This window comes from Plecotus auritus, assembly GCF_963455305.1.
Source record: "Plecotus auritus genome assembly, chromosome: 1".
Classification (NCBI taxonomy): Eukaryota; Metazoa; Chordata; class Mammalia; order Chiroptera; family Vespertilionidae; genus Plecotus; species Plecotus auritus.
Window position 1 is genome coordinate 20944967 of NC_137770.1, and position 20551 is coordinate 20965517.

The 20551-nt window shown below is 36.3% G+C and overlaps 1 protein-coding gene across 1 annotated transcript in view; it reads left to right on the forward strand.

The window, feature by feature from the left end:
• CEP128 (centrosomal protein 128) overlaps positions 1-20551 on the forward strand; it is a 384557-nt gene that overhangs the window by 104487 nt on the left and 259519 nt on the right. Inside the window, exons 11-14 of the mRNA XM_080673796.1 lie at positions 866-949; positions 2210-2284; positions 3861-3993; positions 17904-18055. Of these exons, the coding sequence (XP_080529922.1) occupies positions 866-949; positions 2210-2284; positions 3861-3993; positions 17904-18055 (444 nt within the window). The remainder of the gene's footprint in view (positions 1-865; positions 950-2209; positions 2285-3860; positions 3994-17903; positions 18056-20551) is intronic.

The following is a 20551-nucleotide window of genomic DNA, read 5'->3' on the forward strand; positions in this document are numbered from 1 at the left end:
AATATGATTGATTATACTTATATTAAGACAGTTTTTAACATGTTCTGCTGTTTGCCTAAAAATTGCTTTTCTATAGAGCCTGTTGGAAAAGACTTCTGACAGTTTGGGTTTTTTCAATTTGGATTGCCTGTACATAGACACCTTCTAAGTCTAAATGCTAAGATTGTCAAAACATTTTTGAACAAATGGAATGCTTTTTCCATGTCATGAAAGATTGTTCCAAGTATAAATTTTCCCTTAAATTTAACATAGAAACAAACCCAAACAAACACTTTTGTGGTTAACTTTTGACATTTGTATTAGTCTTTTTTTCCATTTTATTAATGAGAGAAAAATGTAGAAAAGAATGCTTTCCCCCCTCTGTATGAAGTATGGTTTGAAAAGCCAGTTATATGTTGTGATAAAATGTCATATGTGTAATAATGATGCAACAAGCATGTTTCTACTTTGTTGAGATTTTTTTCATAATTTGGAAAATTAGTGAGCTAGTTTTTAGTATTATATCTAAGTAGTTGAGCAGATAATATAACTTTTAAATACCATCATTTCAGCAGGCAGTAAGCTTTGCTTGTTTCCAAGAAAACTGTTAGCTGTCTGCACTTTCTGATTGCGTAACAAAATACCTAAAGATGGGGAAAAAGTGAAACTGAGTGAAAATTGATTAGGAAGATTAGGAATTTGCTTATATTTGATTCTAACTGGAATGTTCTTAGGATTTCAGTGAATGAGCAGGTTGTAATTCCATTATATATGTTGTGCAACTCATATACATCTTTTTCAGCCTTTTCTTAGTAAGTCCTAGTAGTGTCTTTCAGTTTTATATGTATTTTAGTCTGATACACTTTCCCCATCTCTTTCATTCTAGGCATTAAAGAAACAAGAAGCTAAAACAGATGATGAGGGAGTAATGCAAAACAAGCTAAGACAAACTGAAACTGAGAAGAACCAAGTAAGATTTTGAAAGTTATTTTTCAAAGAGCAGTACTGTTTGGGGCCAATGATATTTGTTGAGTGCCTGAGATCCTTTGTTGGAACTCAATGAAGCCTTTATGGATTGATGTGGAGTCACTTGGCTTGAAGGTTCTGCCACTTTGCCACTTGCTCTTAGAAACATGTACAGATTGTTTGCTACCTTATCATCTGGCCACTCTACTTTTCTTTTCTTTTTTAAATTAAAAAAATATGTTTTTTGTTGATGTTTTAGAATGAGAGGAAAGGAAAGGGATAGAAAGATAGAAACATTGATGAGAAAAAAAAATAAAAGAATCATTGATAAGAGAGAATCATCAATTGGCTGCCTCCTGTACCTCCTGGGGATCAAACCCACAACCTGGGCAGATGCCCTGACTGTGAATTGGAGCATGACCTTCTGCTTCAGAGGTCGATGCTCAACCACTGAGCCACAAAGGCCGGGCAAGGATATGTTTTTTATTGATTTTGAGAGAGAGGAAGGGGTGGGGAGAGAGAGAGAGGAAGAGAGAAGCATTGACATGTGAGAGAAACATCTATCAGTTGCCTCTTGTATGTGCCCCTCCTGGGGACTGAACCCAAAACCTATGTATGTGCTCTGACAGGGAATTGAACCCACAACCTAAGTATTTGCACTGTCTGGGAAGTGAACCTGCAACCTTTGGTGTATGGGACGATGCTCCAACCAACTGAGCCACCCAGCCAGGGCTGAACTTAGATATTTAACAACTTTAGGAATGTTATGGATGTTGGATATATTAGGAATATAAAATATATAAAATCATCAGTTGGACGAAATATACTTTGAGTCATTGGGTTTCTGAAATTTTTATTTTAATTCAGTTCATATGATACATGTACTAATTTAAAGACAGAATTGCTCTAGAATTTGAATTAAAATGTTTTCAAACTGGAAGGAATTTCAGAAGTTGTTTAATATGCAATCCTTATTTTAGAGGCAACAGAAAGGAGGTCTAAGGAAAAAAGATTTAAACAAGATCATAGCTGGGATGGAACCGATTAGAACTCAGCCCTTTTGAAGTCTGGTCTGGCTCACTTTTTGTTATGTAGTTAACATTATTTTAATGGAAGCATTAATATGTGTTTATAGCAAGGTATTTATTATTCCATATTATCTTCTGAAAACTTTCCCTCTTTTTACCTTTTAAGCTGTGTCCATATAATTTAGTGAACTTGTGTCCCATTGGACATTTTTCTTTATCCTTTGTTGACACTCTAGCTTGAACAGGAATTGGAGCTGTCTCGAAGGTTACTGAATCAGTCAGAAGGCAGCAGAGAAACACTTTTGCATCAGGTAAGTCTATGCAAGCTATGATAAGCTGCTTTTAAATGAAATCAGGATTGAATTTCCTTATTTATTAAATGTCATTTGAAAGGAAAAGCCTAGCTCTTTAATAATTTTTTCCTAAGGATTGTATATCAGTATACGTAAGTAAAAGATGAAATCCTCAGGAAGATTCTGAGAAAGCTAGTAAAAACACCAGCCCAAGTTTCCACTGTGACTGTGTATTTTGCTGATGGCGTCTCCAACTTTGGTCTTATCTCTCTTAGCATAACCAATGTAAAAGTGAGACTGGATGTATAAGATAAAATTTTCCCAGGGGCTTAATTTTCCTCAAGGAGGCATTGGAGAGTGAAGGAAGCAGCAAAATGTATAAAACAGACTTTTGTATGTACGGGTTACTTTGAATGCATTATTGTCTTGTATTCACATTTTTAAGATGCTACCTGCCCCCTTTTAACCAAACTTAAGGCTTGCTTTTAAAGCATAAGATTTTGCAGCTCATTAGCCCATAGTGGGAGCTTGGCTCTTCTGATATTTAAAGTTCAATAACTTGAAATAGCTATCTTACATACATTGGATAAGGGCTTATGTTTTCCAACTAACTGCTTCTCTGCCTGTATTTAATATAAAATGCAATTGTTACTTCCTCTGTTTTGAAATGTGGGTTACATAACTCATTACATAATATGCTAGGTAGGCAAAGATGTCAGAAATCCTATAGATGTTCAGAAGTGGTATTACATTTTGACAATTAGTGCTGAAAATACACCATCGCACCTGTTTTACAAAGCCTTTAAAAATGTTCCTTGGCTTTATTCTGCAGCCAGTGGTCCATTGGAATTAATGTTGGCAGAGTCCAGCCTTTCTTTTTTGGAAGTTTATATTTGTATTTAATTCCACTCTGTTTTTTTTTTTGGAACTCTGACTTGTACTTTATAATGACATCTTTTGAAGTTAAAGATTTCTGTGTTTGGGTTGTCATTGTGACTTTAGCTGACTCTTTTGGCCACTGCTAACTTGTTTAATGCTCATTGGGGACTTACCTGGTATGTGCTAGGCAGTTAACTAGCCTCTAGGAATACAGAGATGAGTAAAATAGTCCTTGACCTCAAGGAGTTTACAATTTATTCAGTAGCGTTTATTGCTTAGTTATTTGGAGCAGTACTTTGATATTAAAATATGCTAACTGTGATCATTTTTCATCAATTTACCAATCAATAGACCAAGTTCACATGAAATAAATGAAGTGAAAAATATGAAAACATGTAGTATTTAACTGGTGGTGGTTTGGGTTAATAGTAGTAGGTTCAAATAAAGGTTTTATTAAAATGCGGTCAAATTCTTTGTCACAGTAGACACGGAGAAGGGGAAAAGACATTCATTCTTTGTGGAAGGAACGGGAGGAATAAAGAAATGGAGCAAGAGACTATTCCATGGTTTGGCATGACAAGGAAATTAACTTGGCTTCAACTTTTGCTTGCCACAGCCCAGTAGAAGTAAACTTTTTCCTTAGGAAAATAATCTGTGAGTTCAATTATTCTTTTTTCTTTACTTTTAAAACTTAATTTTGACTATATGTATTTAGGTGGAAGAACTCCGTACACAACTTATGAAAGCAGAAGGTGATCGAAAGGGTTTACAACATCAAGTATCTCAGATTTCCAACCAACAGTTAAATCATCAGGATGAACAAGGAGATGACCGGAGGTTTAGGAGAGGTATAATTCTGATTTGTAAATATGTAGGGTTTTTTAAAAATCTTTCTTAAATACTTGCCATTTTCAGAATTGCATTCCACATGTTATGCTTTTGTCAACTTACCTCTTTTTTTATTATTATTACTTTTAATTGATTTGAAAGATAGATAGATAGAGAAACATAGACTTGTTGTTTCACTTATATATGCATTCATTGGTTGCTTCTTATATGTGCCCTGACCACACCCTTGGCATATTAGGATGATGCTCTAACCAACTGAGCTACCCAATCAGGGTATCTTATCTACTTCTTTATCTACCACAAGGTTTTCAAACAACATAACAATAATGTAGTATCCAATTATTTTTAAAATAAACTTTATTTTTTAGTTTTGTGTTTATAGCAATATTGAGCAAAAGGTACAGAGATTTCCCATATACCCTTTGCTCACACACATGGGTAGCCTCCCCCATTATCAACATCCCCCAAGAGGGATAAGTTTGTTATAACTGATGCACCTACACTGATGCATCATTGTCATCCAAAGTCCATAGTTTACATTAGGGTTCACTCTTGGTGTTGTGCATTCTGTGAGATTAGACAAATATATGATGGTGTCTCACCACCTTTATAGTATCACTAGCAGCCTGGTACATGAAATTCATGCATGGGTAGGGTCCCTTAGGCATGGCCGGCAATCAGGGCTGATCTGTGGGGCGACTGGTGGAGCAATTAGAGGGCCCCTGCTTGCACCCGCCTTGTCCGGCTTGGCGCCGCCCGCTTGCCAGACCCAAACCCTGCCGCAGCCACTGGTTGCTTCCCTCAGTGGGGCAACTGGCGGGGCTATTGGGGGGGGGGGGCCCCGCTGGCACCTTCCCTGGCTGGCCTTGTGCCGCCCACTCGCCAGCCCTGCCCCCCTGCCGCCTTGGCTGGCTTGGTGCTGCCTGCTTGCCAGCCCTGCCTCCTGCAGGTCGCCTGAGGCCTGTGGGCTGGGGGCAGCTCTTGTGTTGAGCATCTTCCCCCTGGTGGTTAGTGTGCATCATAGCAACCTGTCGTTCTGCTGGTCATTCCGCTGTACGGTCAATTTGCATATTAGTCTTTTATTATATAGGATAGAGTAGTTTCATTGCCGTGAAAATCCTCTATGTTCCACATATTCAGCTCTCCCCCTTAACACATGACAACCACTGATCTTTCTACTTTCTCCATAGTTTTGCCTTTACAGATTCTTATATAGTTGGAATCATATGGCATATAATTTTTTAAATTGGCTTCTTTCACTTAATGTGCCTTTAAGTTTCCTTTATGTATTTTAATGACTTGGTAGCTCTCTCTCTCTGTCTCTTTTTTAAACATTGTCTGGATGTACCACAGTCTACCATTTAGCTATGAAGGCCATTTTGTTTGCTTCCAAGTTTTAGCAGTTATGAGCAAACTAAACATCTGAGTACAGATTTTGTGTGGACATCTTATCATCTTCTTTTAGTAAATACCAAAGAATGTGATGGCTGGATCGTATGATAGGAGTATATTTATAATCTTTCAAACTGTCATTGTGTTGCTTTTGCTTCATTGTCAAAGATCAGTTGACTTTTAATTCTGTCCCATTGATCTGTTTTTTCACCAGTACTGCTCTGTTTGATTTACTGTAGCTTTATAGTAATTCTTGAAGTTGGGTAGTGTCAATTCTCCAGCTTTGCTCTTCTTTTTCCATATTGTATTGGCTATTTTGGATCCTTTGGTCTCCATATAACTTTAGTCAGTTCGTTGTTATCCACAAAATAACTTGCTGTGATTTGCATTGAGTTTGTAGATTAGGTTGGGAAGAACTGACATTTTGACAGTATTGAGTCTTCTCATCTATGAACATGGAATATCTCTTCATTTATTTTGTTCATCTTGATTTCTTTTATGAGTTTTGTAGTTTTCCTCATATAAATTTTGTTAGATTTATACATACATATTTAACTTTTGGATGCTAATATAAATGGTATTGTGTTTTTAATTTAAAATTTCACTTGTTTGTTGGCTGTATTTAACATCCAATTTTAATGTCTTCTCTGTTTGATTTTTAAACACATTTCAGTTGTCAAACCTGTTTATGTCCTGGAGCTTTCTCTTAGAAAGAGCCAGCAAAGCCAGTGGTGGAATTTTTCCAGTTTCCTACTTCTGTGACTAAATATGTGTGTATGTTTTTGTGTGTGTGTGTATGTGTGTGTGTGTGTGTATACTTGTATTTAAATTTAAAATACCTCTTCTTTTTTTTTTTTTACTTTGTCTTATCTCAGTTTTCTATATTTACAATTAAATTTAAGATCTACCTTTTTTGTTATCTGGAGATTGGTGACAAAAATTAATCACATTGCAGAAGTAATCATGCATCATATGACTTTTTTTTCATTTGTGAATTAGGAATACTTTGTGTTTGAGGAGTGTTAGAATAGCCTTTCAGTTAGTGGAGGTCTTGATCTAGATGGTGGAGTCTAGTGATTCTAGATATATTTCTTTTTGAAAGTTCAGGTTAAACAGAAATAGTGACATTGAGATTTTATAATGATTTCTAATACACTAGTCCTGATTGTTTGGCTTGTAAATTACATTAATTATGAGGCTTCCTACTCCAGTGCCTAACTTACTGGAGGAACTCTTGTAAGCATTTGCTATATATTATCAAAGTCCGGGAAGGTAAATATTTTTTCCCCTACACATAACTCAGTGTGTTGCCTATGTTAGAATTTACACATTGCCAGAAAATTTTCACTGGATGGCAAACTGTAGCATACCTATCAATATACAAATACATATATATTTCTTCCTATCCTCATTCGAGGATATGTTTTTATTGATTTCAGAGAGAGAGGAAGGGAGAGGGAGAGAGAGAGAAACATTGATGTGAGAAGAGAAACACTGATCCATTGCCTCCTGTGTGTGCCCCAACCAGGGATTGAACCTGCAATGTGGGTATGTGCCCTGACTAGGAATTGCACCTGAGACCTTTTGGAGTACTGGATGACTCTCCAACCAACTGAACTACACCGGCCAGGGCTATCTTAATATATTTTCATGCCATTAAGTTCGATTAAGCTTTATGTGATGTTTCTATATATTTATTATATGTATAATATCAAATATTTTAAAATTTGTTTTTGAATTTATTTTAATATTAGAGTATTCGCCAAATTTTCATAATGATGCACATAGGGACTCTCATTTTTTTTTTCTTTTTTAGAAAAAAAGACTCTATGGTACATTTGTTGTAAATTTTATTTCCTCATAATATCTAGTTATTTTTGGTGCAAGTCTTTAGGAACTAGAAGAATCTCACTTTTCTGAACTATTTACCAGGGTTTAAAATTTTTGACAGTTTTTTTTTTATTAATGTGATAATGAACTTCTTTACCTTCTTTTAACAATACTACAGTTTTCATCTTTATAAAATATTTGTATTATTTTTTAAAAATTATACGTAAGAAATGACACTCATTGTGTGTTCCTCTGCCCACTACAAAAGGATTTCCTCCTTTCTTCTAAAATTGACTGCTTAATTTACTAATGTTCTCCGCAGTCAAATTCAAGGAATCTTGCCATTACTTACCTTTTTGGACCCCTGTTTATTTGCTCTTCCTATTTGGAACTCTTCCACTGACTTCAGAGCTCCTACTCTTTCCTGCCTTGTTTTCATTCCGTCCATTCAAATCTTTCCCCTTTGTTCACAGTTTGTCCTTTAACTGCTGGTTATGTCTAGAATCCTACGTATGGCTTTCCTCACTTACTACTTCTCTTATGTAGTCTTATGGTTTATTATCACCTATAAATGATCGCTACATCGAGCTCCACTCACTCGCCTACCCTTCAGCCCTCCCGATGGGGTTGCTCATTGGACATCTCTATGTGCTCTTCCATAGTTGCTCAGTCAACAGATTTAAATCTGAATTCATTTTTTCCTCAAAACCCATTTTGTTTCCTATCTCAATTGATGGCATCATCCTTTATTCAGATATCCAAGCCTAAAAAACAAAGAAAATTCAAAATTATTCCTTCTTCCCTCCCTCTAATTTGTCCTGATATCCTGTCTATTTATAGGTCCTTATATCTCTTAAATGTTCCCTTCCCTCTTTTTCATTTCCACTTCCCCTTTGGAGGCATGCTTCATCTCATCTAAATTACCCTCTTTACTTGTCTTATTCTAGTTCCTCTGTAATCTGTCTTCTATACTGCTGCCACAGACACCCTTCTTACACACAAACCATTCAATTTACTCTCTTGATTAAAACCTCTCACTGTAATTTATTGAGCTCTAACTACATACAAGGCATTATACTACTCATTTTACATTGTCTCCTTTAGTTCTCACAACTACTCTATGGGAAAAGTACTGTTTTTGTTTCTCTTTTAATGATTAAAAAAAACCCTCCGAGGAATAAGTGACCAAGTATCTTGCCTCAGGTCTCATTTGTGGGATGCAGCAGACCCAAATCTTTTTCTCTCTAAACTTGAGCTCTTAACTGCTATCCTTTACTAACCCATCACTGTTTAAAATGAAGTGTATGAGAAAATCCTCTGGATGTGGGAGGAGTGTTTGTGACATTATTTATGTTTTATACCTTCTGTTTTAAGTATTTTAATTTTGTTACTGTTTCCTTATATATGTAGGTATGTGTATATATCTACTATATACTAGTATTTATATATATAGCCATGCTAGTATTTTATATGTATCTGTTATGAAACATACCAAAATATTATATGTCTACACACCAATATATATACTTCATAAAATATGCATATACACATATGTATTTATGTATTCATATGTATTATCTTCATATTTTATATAAATATATTCATACTAATATTATTGTTCATGTACATATTATATATTATAAAACATATATATCAATAGATATATATTAGGAGATATAGATGTTATATGTGTACACATATACATATATAATGATGAGATAAAACATTTATAAAATTAATGAATACATATAGTTATAAAATGAATAAATACATTTACACTTAAACAAATATGCATATTTTTAGGTTGTAGACCTAGCAGGGGTGGGTCAAGTATGGCCCATGGGTCAAATCCAGACTTTTGTAAATAAACTTCATTGGAATACAGTTGCTCCCAATCATTTATGTACTGTATAGGTTATTTTTGCAATACAGAGGTACAGCTGAGTAGTAGTGACAGAGGTCATGGCTAAAATATTTATTATCTGACCTTTTACAGAAAATGTTTGCTAATTCCTGATCTACAGGATAAATTCTAAGCTCTCTAGCAATGCCTAAACTCCCTGCTGACTCCCCCTCCTCCTTCCTCATATGTGTCTGCTACGTAAAGCTACTGTATGTGCAGTTACCTGAATATTAAATATAATTTAGTATCTCAGTGCTTTACACTGTTTTCTTTCCCTGAAATATCACCCCAACTGCATCTCCTTTGCCTGGTGGAATTTTGTATTTATTATTTAAATCTAACTTAGTTCCCAATCCTTCCTACCTCAGTTTCTCACTAAGATAGAGTTAATCACTCTGTTCTTTGGACTATTTCTGTATAATAACAATTATGCTATACAGGAATATCTATATAGTATTTGTCAGTGTTCTTATGCTATTAAAATGCCTCTGTACCTTCCATCCAAAGGACATTGGACATTTTTAAACACTTTGCTATTTCTGTTTCAAATACTTTGATATTATAAAAATTTGAATGTGTCTTATGAATTATCTATAAATTAGATTTGGTAGTATTTCTTTCCATCTTTCCTTTTCTAGAAAGGAAACTATTGGAAAAACAGTAGTTTTAAATGTATCTGTTTCAATTTTTGACGTCTTAGATTCAAGGAAGTTCTTTATGTCTTGATTCTGTTCTTGTACTGCAAGCTCATTGAGAAAGGTTCTTTGTGTTATTTACCTCTGAAGATGATGGTATTAAAGTGTACTCTGCATCATAGACCAAGTGTCTCATGTTGAGTTAAATACTAAGTCACTTTTATTGTTCAGTGACATAATTTTAGGTAGTAGTCCCAGAATTAGTATGTTAGTGGTCTTGCACAATCAGAGAGTCAACGGCATCATGTGTTTATGTTGCAAGAAAAGCATTTTGTTGTGTGAACTTCATTAACTTCAGTTGGGAGTAGCTAAGTTGAAAATTCTTTCAGAATTTTTGTTAGACTTTGAAGTTAATGTGGAGATGTAAGGAAAGTGAAAGGAAAAGAAAGGTGTAGGATTTTCCTGAAATAAATTGTACTGGAAAGCAGATAACGTTTATTTTATTTTATTTTTTTAATATTTTTTTATTGTTTAAAGTATTACATGTATTAGTACATATATCTCTTTTTTTTTTCTCCATTGACCTTCCCCCAGCCTCCCCTATCCGCTGTCGCATGCCCTCATCCCCCCCTTCCCCCCAGTGTCTTGTGTCCATTGGTGTGCTTATATGCATGCATACAAGTCCTTTGGTTGATCTATTTCCCTCCCTCCCCAACACTCCCCAGCCTTCCCGCTGTAATTTGACAGTCTGTTCGGTGCTTTACTGCCTCTGTATCTATCTTTTTATTCATCACGTTATAATGTTCTTTATTTTCCATAAATGAGTGAGATCATGTGGTATTTTTCTTTCATTGCCTGGCTTATTTCACTTAACATAATGCTTTCCAGGTCCATCCATGCTGCTGCAAATGGTAAGAATTCCTACTTTTTTATAGCAGTGTAGTATTCCATTGTGTAGATGTATCATAGTTTTCTAATCCACTCCTCTGCTGATGGGCATTTAGGCTGTTTCCAAAGCTTAGCTATGGTGAATTGTGCTGCTATGAACATAGGGGTGCATATATCCTTTCTGATTGGTGTTTCTAGTTTATTGAGATATATTCCTAGAAGTGGGATTACTGGGTCAAATGGGAGCTCCATTTTTATGTTTTTGAGGAAACTCCATACTGTTCTCCACAGTGGCTGCACCAGTCTGCATTCCCACCAGCAGTGCACGAGGGTTCCTTTTTCTCCGCATCCTTACCAGCACTTGTCATTTGTTGATGTGTTGATGATTGCCATTCTGACAGGTGTGTGATGGTACGGCATTGTCGTTTTGATTTGCATCTCTCGGATAATTAGTGACTTTGAGCATGTTTTCATATGTCTCTTGGCCTTTCTTCTGTCTTCTTTTGAAAAGATTCTGTTTAGGTCTGTTGCCCATTTTTTTATTGGATCATTTATCTTCCTTTTATTAAGTTGTATAAGTTGCCTGTAGATGTTGGAGATTAAACCTTTACCAGTGATAACATTTGCAAATATGTTATCCCATGCAGTGGGCTTTCTTGTTGTTTTGTTGATGGTTTCTTTTGTTGTGAAAAAGCTTTTTATTTTGATGTAGTCCCATTTGTTTATTTTCTCTTTAGCTTCCATTGCCCTAGGAGCGGTATCAGTGAAGAAATTGCTTCGGCATATGTCTGAGATTTTGCTGCCTGTGGATTCCTCTAGTATTTTTATGGTTTCCCATCTTATGTTTAAGTCCTGTATCCATTTTGAGTTTATTTTTGTGTATGGTGTAAGTTGATGGTCTAGTTTCATTTTTTTGCATGTATCTGTACAATTTTTCCAACACCATTTATTGAAGAGACTGTCTTGACTCCATTGTATGTTCATGCCTCCTTTGTCAAATATTAATTGGGCATAGTGGTTTGGGTCGATATCTGGATTCTCTATTCTATTCCATTGGTCTATATGTCTGTTCTTGTGCCAGTACCAGGCTGTTTTGAGAACAGTGGCTTTGTAATACAGCTTGAAATCTGGTATTGCGATCCCTCCTACTTTGTTCTTCTTTCTCAGGATTGCTGTGGCTATTCGGGGTCTTTTTTTATTCCAGATGAACTTTTGGAGAGATTTTTCTAGGTCTGTGAAATATGCCATTGGTATTTTAATGGGGAGTGCATTGCATCTATAGATTGCTTTGGGTAGTATGGACATTTTAATGATGTTGATTCTACCAATCCATGAACATGGTATGTTCTTCCATCTATTTATGTCTTCCTCTATCTCTTTTTTTAGTGTCCTCTAGTTTTCTGCGTATAGGACTTTTATCTCCTTAGTTAAGTTTATTCCTAGGTATCTTAATTTTTTTGGTGCGATGGTAAATGGAATTGCTTTTTTAGTCTCTCTTTCTATAAGTTCACTGTTAGTGTTTAGAGATGCCATAGATTTCTTGGCGTTAATTTTGTATCCTGCTACATTGCTGAATTCATTTATTAAGTCTATTAGTTTTTTGATGGAGTCTTTCGGGTCTTTTATGTACAATATCATGTCATCTGCAAATAAGGACAGCTTTACTTCTTCTTTTCCAATTTGGATGCCTTTTATTTCTTCTTCTTGTCTAATTGCAATGGCTAATACTTCCAGTACTGTGTCGAACAGGAGTGGTGAGAGTGGGCATCCCTGTCTTGTTCCTGTTCTTAGGGGAAATGGTTTTAGTTTTTGCTCATTGAATATGATGTTAGCTGTGGGTTTATCATATATGGCTTTTATTATGTTGAGATATTATCTTTCTATGCCCACCTTGTTGAGAGTTTTTATCAAGAAAGGGTGTTGGATTTTGTTAAATGCTTTTTCTGCATCAATTGATATGACTATGTGATTTTTATCTCTCAATTTGTTTATGTGATGTATCACGTTTATTGATTTGCGGATATTGTGCCATACTTGCATTCCTGGGATAAATCCTACTTGGTCATGGTGTATGCTCTTTCTGGTGTACTGCTGGATTCAATTTCCTAGAATTTTGTTGACGATTTTGGCATCTATGTTCATGAGGGATATTGGCCTGTAATTCTCTTTCATTGTTTTGTCTTTATCTGGTTTTGGTATTAGGGTCATGCTGGCTTCATAGAAGGAGCTTGGAAGTGTTCCTTCCTCCTGAATTTTTTGGAATAGTCTGAGGAGGATAGGTTAGTTTTTCCTTGAATGTTTGGTAAAACTCCCCTGTGAAGCCATCTGGCCCCGGGCTTTTGTTTGCTGGAAGCTTTTTGATGACTGCTTCAATTTCTTCCATAGTTATTGGCCTATTTAGATGTTTAGATTCTTCCTGATTGAGTTTTGGAAGTTTATATTTTTTTAGGAATATGTCCATTTCCTCCAGGTTGTCCAGTTGGTTGGAATAGAGTTAGTTGTTCATAGTATTTTTTGACAACCCTTTGTATTTCGGTGGGGTCTGTTGTTATTTCACCTCTTTCATTTCTGATTTTGTTTATTTGGGTCCTCTCTCTTTGCTTCTTGGTGAGCCTGGCTAGAGGTTCATCAATCTTGTTTATCCTTTCAAAGAACCAGCTCTTGGTTTTGTTGATCTTTTGTATTGTTTTTTTTGGTCTCAATGTCATTTATCTCCACTCTGATCTTTATTATTTCCTTCCTTCTGCTTACACTGGGCTTTTCTTGTTGCTCTCTTTCTAACGCTTTGAGTTGTAGGGTTAGGTAATTTATTACCATTGTTTCTTGTTTTTTGCAGTAGGCTTGTAGAGCTATGAACTTCCCTCTCAAGACTGCTTTCGCTGTGTCCCATAGATTTTGTATTGTTGTGTTTTCATTGTCATTTGTTGCCATGATGTTTTTTATTTCTTCTTTGATCTCTCTTGTAACTCAGTCATTGTTTAATAGCATGCTGTTTAGTCTCCAGGTGTTTGATTTTTTTGGATTGTTTTTATTGTAGTTGATTTCCAGTTTTATGCCACTGTGATCTGAGAAGATGCTTGATATGATTTGAAGAGACTTTGCCTATGACCCAACATATGGTCTATCTTTGAAAATGACCCATGTGCACTTGAGAAGAATGTACATTCTGTGGCTTTGGGGTGAAATGTTCTGAAGATGTCAATTAATTCCATCTGGTCTAGTGAGTCATTTAGGATTGGTGTTTCTTTGCTGATTTTTTGTTTAGAACATTTGTCCAATGGTGATAGTGGGGTATTAAAGTCTCCTACTATAATTGTATGGCTGTCAATCTCTCCCTTGGTATTCTCCAGGAGTTTTTTTATGTATTTGGGTGCTCCTGTATTGGGTGCGTATATGTTTACTAGAGTTATTTCTTCTTGTTGGATTGCTCCCTTTAGTATTATGAAGTGGCCTTCCTTATCTCTTGTTATGTCTTTCACTTTGAGATCTAATTTGTCAGATATAAGTATTGCTACCCCAGCTTTTTTTTTATATCTATTCGCCTGAAAAACCTTTTTCCATCCCTTCACCCTCAGTCTGTGTGTTTTTGTTTTTTTTTGAGGTGGGTTTCTTGTAGACAACAGATATATGTGGTGTTTTCTTATCCAATCCGTTTCCCTGTGTCTTTTTTTTTTTTTTAAATATATTTTATTGATTTTTTTACAGAGAGGAAGGAAGAAGGATAGATAGTTAGAAACATCGATGAGAGAGAAACATCGATCAGCTGCCTCTTGCACACCTCCTACTGGGGATGTGCCCGCAACCAAGTTACATGCCCTTGACCGGAATCGAACCCAGGACCTTTCAGTCTACAGGCCGACGCTCTATCCACCGAGCCAAACCGGTTTTGGCTCCCTGTGTCTTTTGATTGGGGCATTTAATCCATTTACATTTAAAGTTATTATTGATAGGTATTTATTTGTGGCCATTTTTATTCTTTACCCCTGTGTTCCTTCTTCGCTTCCTATTTCTTTTTTTTTTTACAGCAGACCCTTTAGCATTTCTTGCATTGCTGGTTTGGTGGTAATAAATTCCCTTAGTCCTTTTTTGTCTGTTAAGCTCCTGATTTCACCTTCAATTTTGATTGATAGCCTTGCTGGGTACAGTATTCTTGGATTCAGACCCTTCCTTTGCATGACTTTGTATATTTCATTCCATTCCCTTCTGGCCTGATGAGTTTCTGTTGAGAAATCAGTCACTAGTCTGATGGGGGTTCCTTTGTAGGTAACTTTCTGTCTCTCTCTGGCCGCTTTTAAGATTCTTACTTTGTCGTTGGTGTTTGCTAATTTAATTATAATGTGCCTTGGTGTCAGTCTTTCGGGGTTCATTTTGCTTGGGACTCTGTGAGCTTGTTGGATTTGTGTGGGTTTTTTCTTCTCTATATCAGGGAAATTTTCTGTCATTTCTTCAAACAGGTTTTCTATTCCTTGCTTAGTTTCCTCTCCTTCTGGAACCCTTATTATTTGGATGTTGCTTTGTTTCGTGTTGTCCCAAAGTTCTGTTAGGCTCTCCTCCTGCTTTTTAATTTTTTTTTCTAGAAGCTGCTCTACTTGGGTGTTTTTTCCTACCTTGTTTTCTAGCTCACTGATGCGGTCCTCTGCTTCTTCTAGTCTACTCTTGATGCTTTCTATTGAGTTCTTTACAGCAGCGATGTCATTTTTCATTTCTTCTTGGTTCTTCTTCATTTCCTCTTGGTTCTTGCTCATATTGTCGAATTTGTCTTCCATTCTTTTCAGCCACCTTATGACCATTTCTCTGAATTCTTTATCTGACAGGTTGCTTGCCTCCATTTCATTTACTTCCTTTTCTGGTGATGCCTGCTTTTCTTTCATATGCAGGCTGTTTCTTTTTCTCCCCTTGGTCTCTCTTCTCCGGGTGTCTGGTTATGTAGTTCTCTCTCTCCTGCATTGATTTAAAGGCACAAAATACAACACACCCAGGTACAACGCACAAGGCACTGAACAGAAATATATTCATGATAGTAATAACCACAAATAAAGTTGGCCACCAGAGAAAGGCAAATTAGAGTATAGGAGAGAAAGAAGAAGAGAAAGCGAAAAAAAGAAAGGAGTGCCAAAATGAAATTGGGAAAAGGAAAAACAAAGTAAGAGAGAAAAGAAAGAGAATAAGAAAGAAAAGGGGAACAAACTATATATATGGGGAGAAAACTCCAATAGAACAGCCACTAATCCCAATAAATGCCAGCAACAAGTACCTGGAGATGAATACAAAATACAAACAACAACTAATATCAAGTGAGGCGAGGGAAAACAGAAGCACAAAACAAAACAAAAACAAAACAAAAAAACAAAACAAAATAAAAGAATAAGCAAAACAATCTCACAAACAAGCATAAAACAATATAATCAACAATCAAGTAAACAACAACAAAAGGACAGAGAGAAAAACAATTTTTTGTATAGTGAAAACAGAGAAGAGAGAGGTATGTATGTACTTGGAGCAGGGGATTGGAAATTAGATATATAAGTAGGGTGAAATTTTAAAAGGGGGTAAAAAGAAAGAATAGGGAAAATCTAAAGCAGGAAAAGGATAAGAGAAACAGGACAACAAAATGGGAAATGTTAGGAGGAGAGTGATGGCATAAAGGTAAAGTTGAGGTAGAGTAAAATGATGCTAAAGGAAAGATGAAAATAGAATGTAGAACACTAATCCCAAAGTAAAATGAAGAGAAAATAAAATGACACTTCTTTTTAAAAAAAAGGTAAAATAGTAGTAGCAATAATACTGATTGAAAATAAAAATGTAAAAATTAAAAAGGTAAAATCAAATGAGGAAAAAAGAAAAAAAATTAGTTTCTTAAGTAAAAGATGTAAAAAATAAAAATAAAAATGTGCAGTAGTGAAGGTCATTCACTTCCTCTACTGTTCTGTTTGGTGCGCCTGTTTCCTAGTCAGGACAGTATTGCAGTTCCCTGCGTCCCACTGCTCCTCAGTGTTGTAAGCCAGTCCTGATTTTTAAGCAGGCCATGTGTCTTAATTTCTTGTATTCCTTTATTTGTGTTTACACAAGAGTCAATTTGTGATTCAACCACTGGGTGGCAGTGTTTCTGGATTGACCTTTGGGTCTATAGCTCCTCTCTAGCTAGTGCTTAGATCCTGCTTTTCCTGTGGCACTCAATATAGGTTTGTGGGAGTGTGTTGCCCCAGAGCTAGTTCTTAGATGGTTATTTCCCGCTCTGATCCCCAGGTTCCAGAAAAACAACTTTCCCCTGCAGTCTCTTAGGGTGTCCCCAATTGGTTGATCCTTTGTATTGGGCTTAGTAATCAGAAACAAGGATTTAAAGAGGAAAAAGAGCCAACATAAGTGTGCGAACTCTGGGGCTGCGCGCAAATCTGTGAAGTCTTTTTTTACCCCTTGGATCTAAGCAGCCAGCACACTTTTAAAATTTTTAGGCTGTCCTTTTGCGTCAGATCAAAATGGGTTGCTTTTTAGTGTTCCCTTTTGTTAGCAGCTCTGAGGACCCCCTTCCACATTCATGGATCACGCCAGCCCCAACAGCCACGGATTTTTCTAGGCGCAGACTTCCCCCGGTCTCCAGCTCCCACAGTGCGTGTGCTTCTCTCTCCTGCTGGGACTAGAGACCTCACCTTATCCCAGGCGAAATCTGACCTTTCCGTGTCGGAGTGTAGAGCTTCTCTGAATCCGCGTGTTTGCACCAATTGGGGACTGGTGTTCTGGGTTCGCAGCTGTTTGGTGGGTGCCGTAGTTGTAGATTTTCAGGCTTCCGATAATATCCACTTTCCTCTTCAAGATGGCGTGGTCTCCGCGTCCGAGCCGTTCGCTCCAGGAGGGAACCCAGCAGCAGTGGGTGCTGCCCGGTCAGGGGATCCCCGTCCAGAAATCCCCCACCGTCTCCTGGAGTATAGCTGTCCCCCAACTCACCAACAAACACTCCCCATGCGACCCTCAGCTGTTCTTTCTGTCTGCTCTGGGACAAGGCTCGGGACACGTCTGTCTATTCAACCACCATTTTTTCCTCTGTCCAGATAACGTTTTAAGTTTTATATTAAAGTGGAATAATATTGTAGAAAACTGCATGAGACTTGAAACAATAGACTGACAAATCATGAAGTCTGTTGACAGTGTTAATAAGTGGATTATGTTAGCAGGAATATTAAAACGTCAAGGCTTTGTACCATTTGAAAGTACATTCTTCTGAGAATAAAGAACAGCCATCAAGCTTTACGTTTTCTCTTTGAAGGCGTTGAGCGAGAAAAAGTGGATCTGGAGAAGCAGATGTCGGAGCTGAGAGTGCAGCTGAGCTTCAGCGCCATGGCCTCTGAGCTGGAAGAAGTGAAGCGGTGCATGGAGCGGAAAGACCAGGAGAAAGCACATTTGGCAGCACAAGTGGAGGTGACTTTGCTGGTTTTAAGCCATATTCAAAGGACTTTAGTTTTGTTTCACAGAATTGCTTAATGCATTTTTAATATGAAGATTGTGATATTTTATAAATGCTAGTTTGGGTATAGATAATGTAAAGTTACATAGAAATTTCTATGGATTCATTTCTCTTTCATTTGGACCTCAAAGCCAGGAAACTATTAAAATTGAAAATATTTTTGTTCTAGTATCAATGGAGCCCTTCCTACAGATGGAAGGGACCATTCTTCTCTGAAGGAACAGTGAAGTATCATTTATTTTGGGGGTGAAACTGGCAGAAGGCACAGCAAAAAGGTATTACTGACATTTCATCTTTGAAACCATACAGGCTTTCAAATCTGTAGCTGTTCTGCATGAGGTAGAGTTGTGATGCCTGTATTAATTCAGGATTGTATAGTCATTGTGAATGATGTAACCATGAGTGAAGTGTAAGTGCACAGCTACCATTTCCTGCTCACCTTTTTTTCTGACACAGATGGGGTAATTAATCAGAAAATATTAAACATCAAAGGAAAGAACTTCATAAAAAGAAAATGGCTAAATTTCAATTATCATTATGCAAATTAGGTCAAACATGGATGACACACTTGGAAGTAGATCTGTATCAGTCCACTGTGTGTTTTTATTAGTGAAGCTGTGTTTTACTTGTAATAAGTTGCCACATTTGAAGAAGTTCCTAAATTATAATAAAAGTTAGAAAATTGATGTTAAAAGCATCTAACTTTCTATCATCCAAAGGAAATATTTAATGTGACTCTAGTTTCTCTTTCATCTTGTCAGTGAGTCAATAGAAAATGTATTTTAGATTCGGTTCAAGATTCAAATTGTAAAGATAATGAAATATTGACATACTCTTTGCAAGGCCCTCTACCTGTTTAATAATTTCTTATCAGAAATATTCTTAGAGCATTTGTAATTGTAGGGTTTTTAAAATTTCATGGATATTATTTTAGCCTTGATCCTGCTGACAAAAGTGCTAAAATATGATTTTGCCAAAATTAAGTGTTTTTAAAAAACTATACTAATGAAGATCAAAGGTAGAAAATCTCATTGCTAAGCTGTGAGATTAGCAATGTTGGTCTGTCCTCCTTCCAATCCCTCCTTCGCTCCCCTTTCTTCTTTCCTTCCTTTCCATTGTGTGTGTGTTTCATTTACCACTAATGGAATAAATTGAAAAAAGATCTTTGAATATGAAAAACAACTGGAGAGAGAGGTTGAACATTACTCACAAATCAAATACTTAATGACTGTCTATTATGTGCCAGGCACTATTCTAAATGCTGGTGACATGGCAGTGAACAAAAACCCAGCAGATTTCCTTGTCCCTATGCAGGTGACATACTAAAATTGATGCAGAAAATTCTTTCAGTTTGTCTCAAGTCTAATTCAAAATCCTTTTGGATGATAAAAGAGTTTTTCCCCAGTTGCCATTGAAAAAGTAGTCAAAGAAAGACATCGTTCATCTTGGAAGAAATAACTATTAACCAGTTTTATTTTTTTTCTTACTTTCAAAAATAAAATAATTAAATTACAGCAGTTGTTTCAGATTTAGTGACACTTATGATTATGATTTGTTTGTATTTCATACCTTGTGGAGGTCCATTGAATATCTTTATTCCCAAGCTGTTCTCAAAGTGAAATCTAGTGTAGACTTTGTGAGAGATAAATCATGGATCACTCAATTTAACCCCCAACAGTTGGGAATTTTATTGAAATTTAATTCAAAAGCATTTAGTCTTTGCTTTAGTTTTAGAAAGTTTTAGGTTATATGGGGTGTTGCCTTATACATTCTATAAAAAATGGAAATTAATCTTCTTTAGTTGTTTTTTAAGGGCCAAATATAAATAAGACGCACAGAATGAGATTATTGGTCAGGGCCAAGAACATTTATACAGTTACATGCCTTTTAGTTTGTTTGTTCATTGTCTTTATCCTTTACTTGACTTTCTAACACCCCTCCTACAGAAACTCAAACACAGTCTTGTCAACTCATTTTTTCTTAAACTTCCCTAATCCCATCTGTTCTTCTTTGTTCCAGTTGTCCACTGCTTCTCGAATGTTCTCCTTTTGTGCAAATCCTAAACCTTATTCTTTTTGAAGCATTCTTGGGTTATATCAGTTACAAGCCATAATAATCCTTCCTCCTGAACCATCCTTTTGCTCACATCTCTAGTGTTCTTATGGCATCTTTCTCACACTGTCTTAAAGTCATCTGGGATATTTTTGTAAGATTTCAAAATGGGTTGAAATAAAAAAGAAATGGGGCTGCAGAAGAAAGCTTCCCTGTTATTAAGACAGATTCAACTCTGATGTCCTTCCTTACCTTAGTGGACATTGTGCGTGAAGGTCTCATCTTCACATCTGAAAATGAGTTTTCTGTGTCCTAGAATTAATGTGATCTGGCAGTCTGGTTCATATTAACAGTGAAACTCACAAGAGAATAATATATAAGAATGCCAATTCATTGAT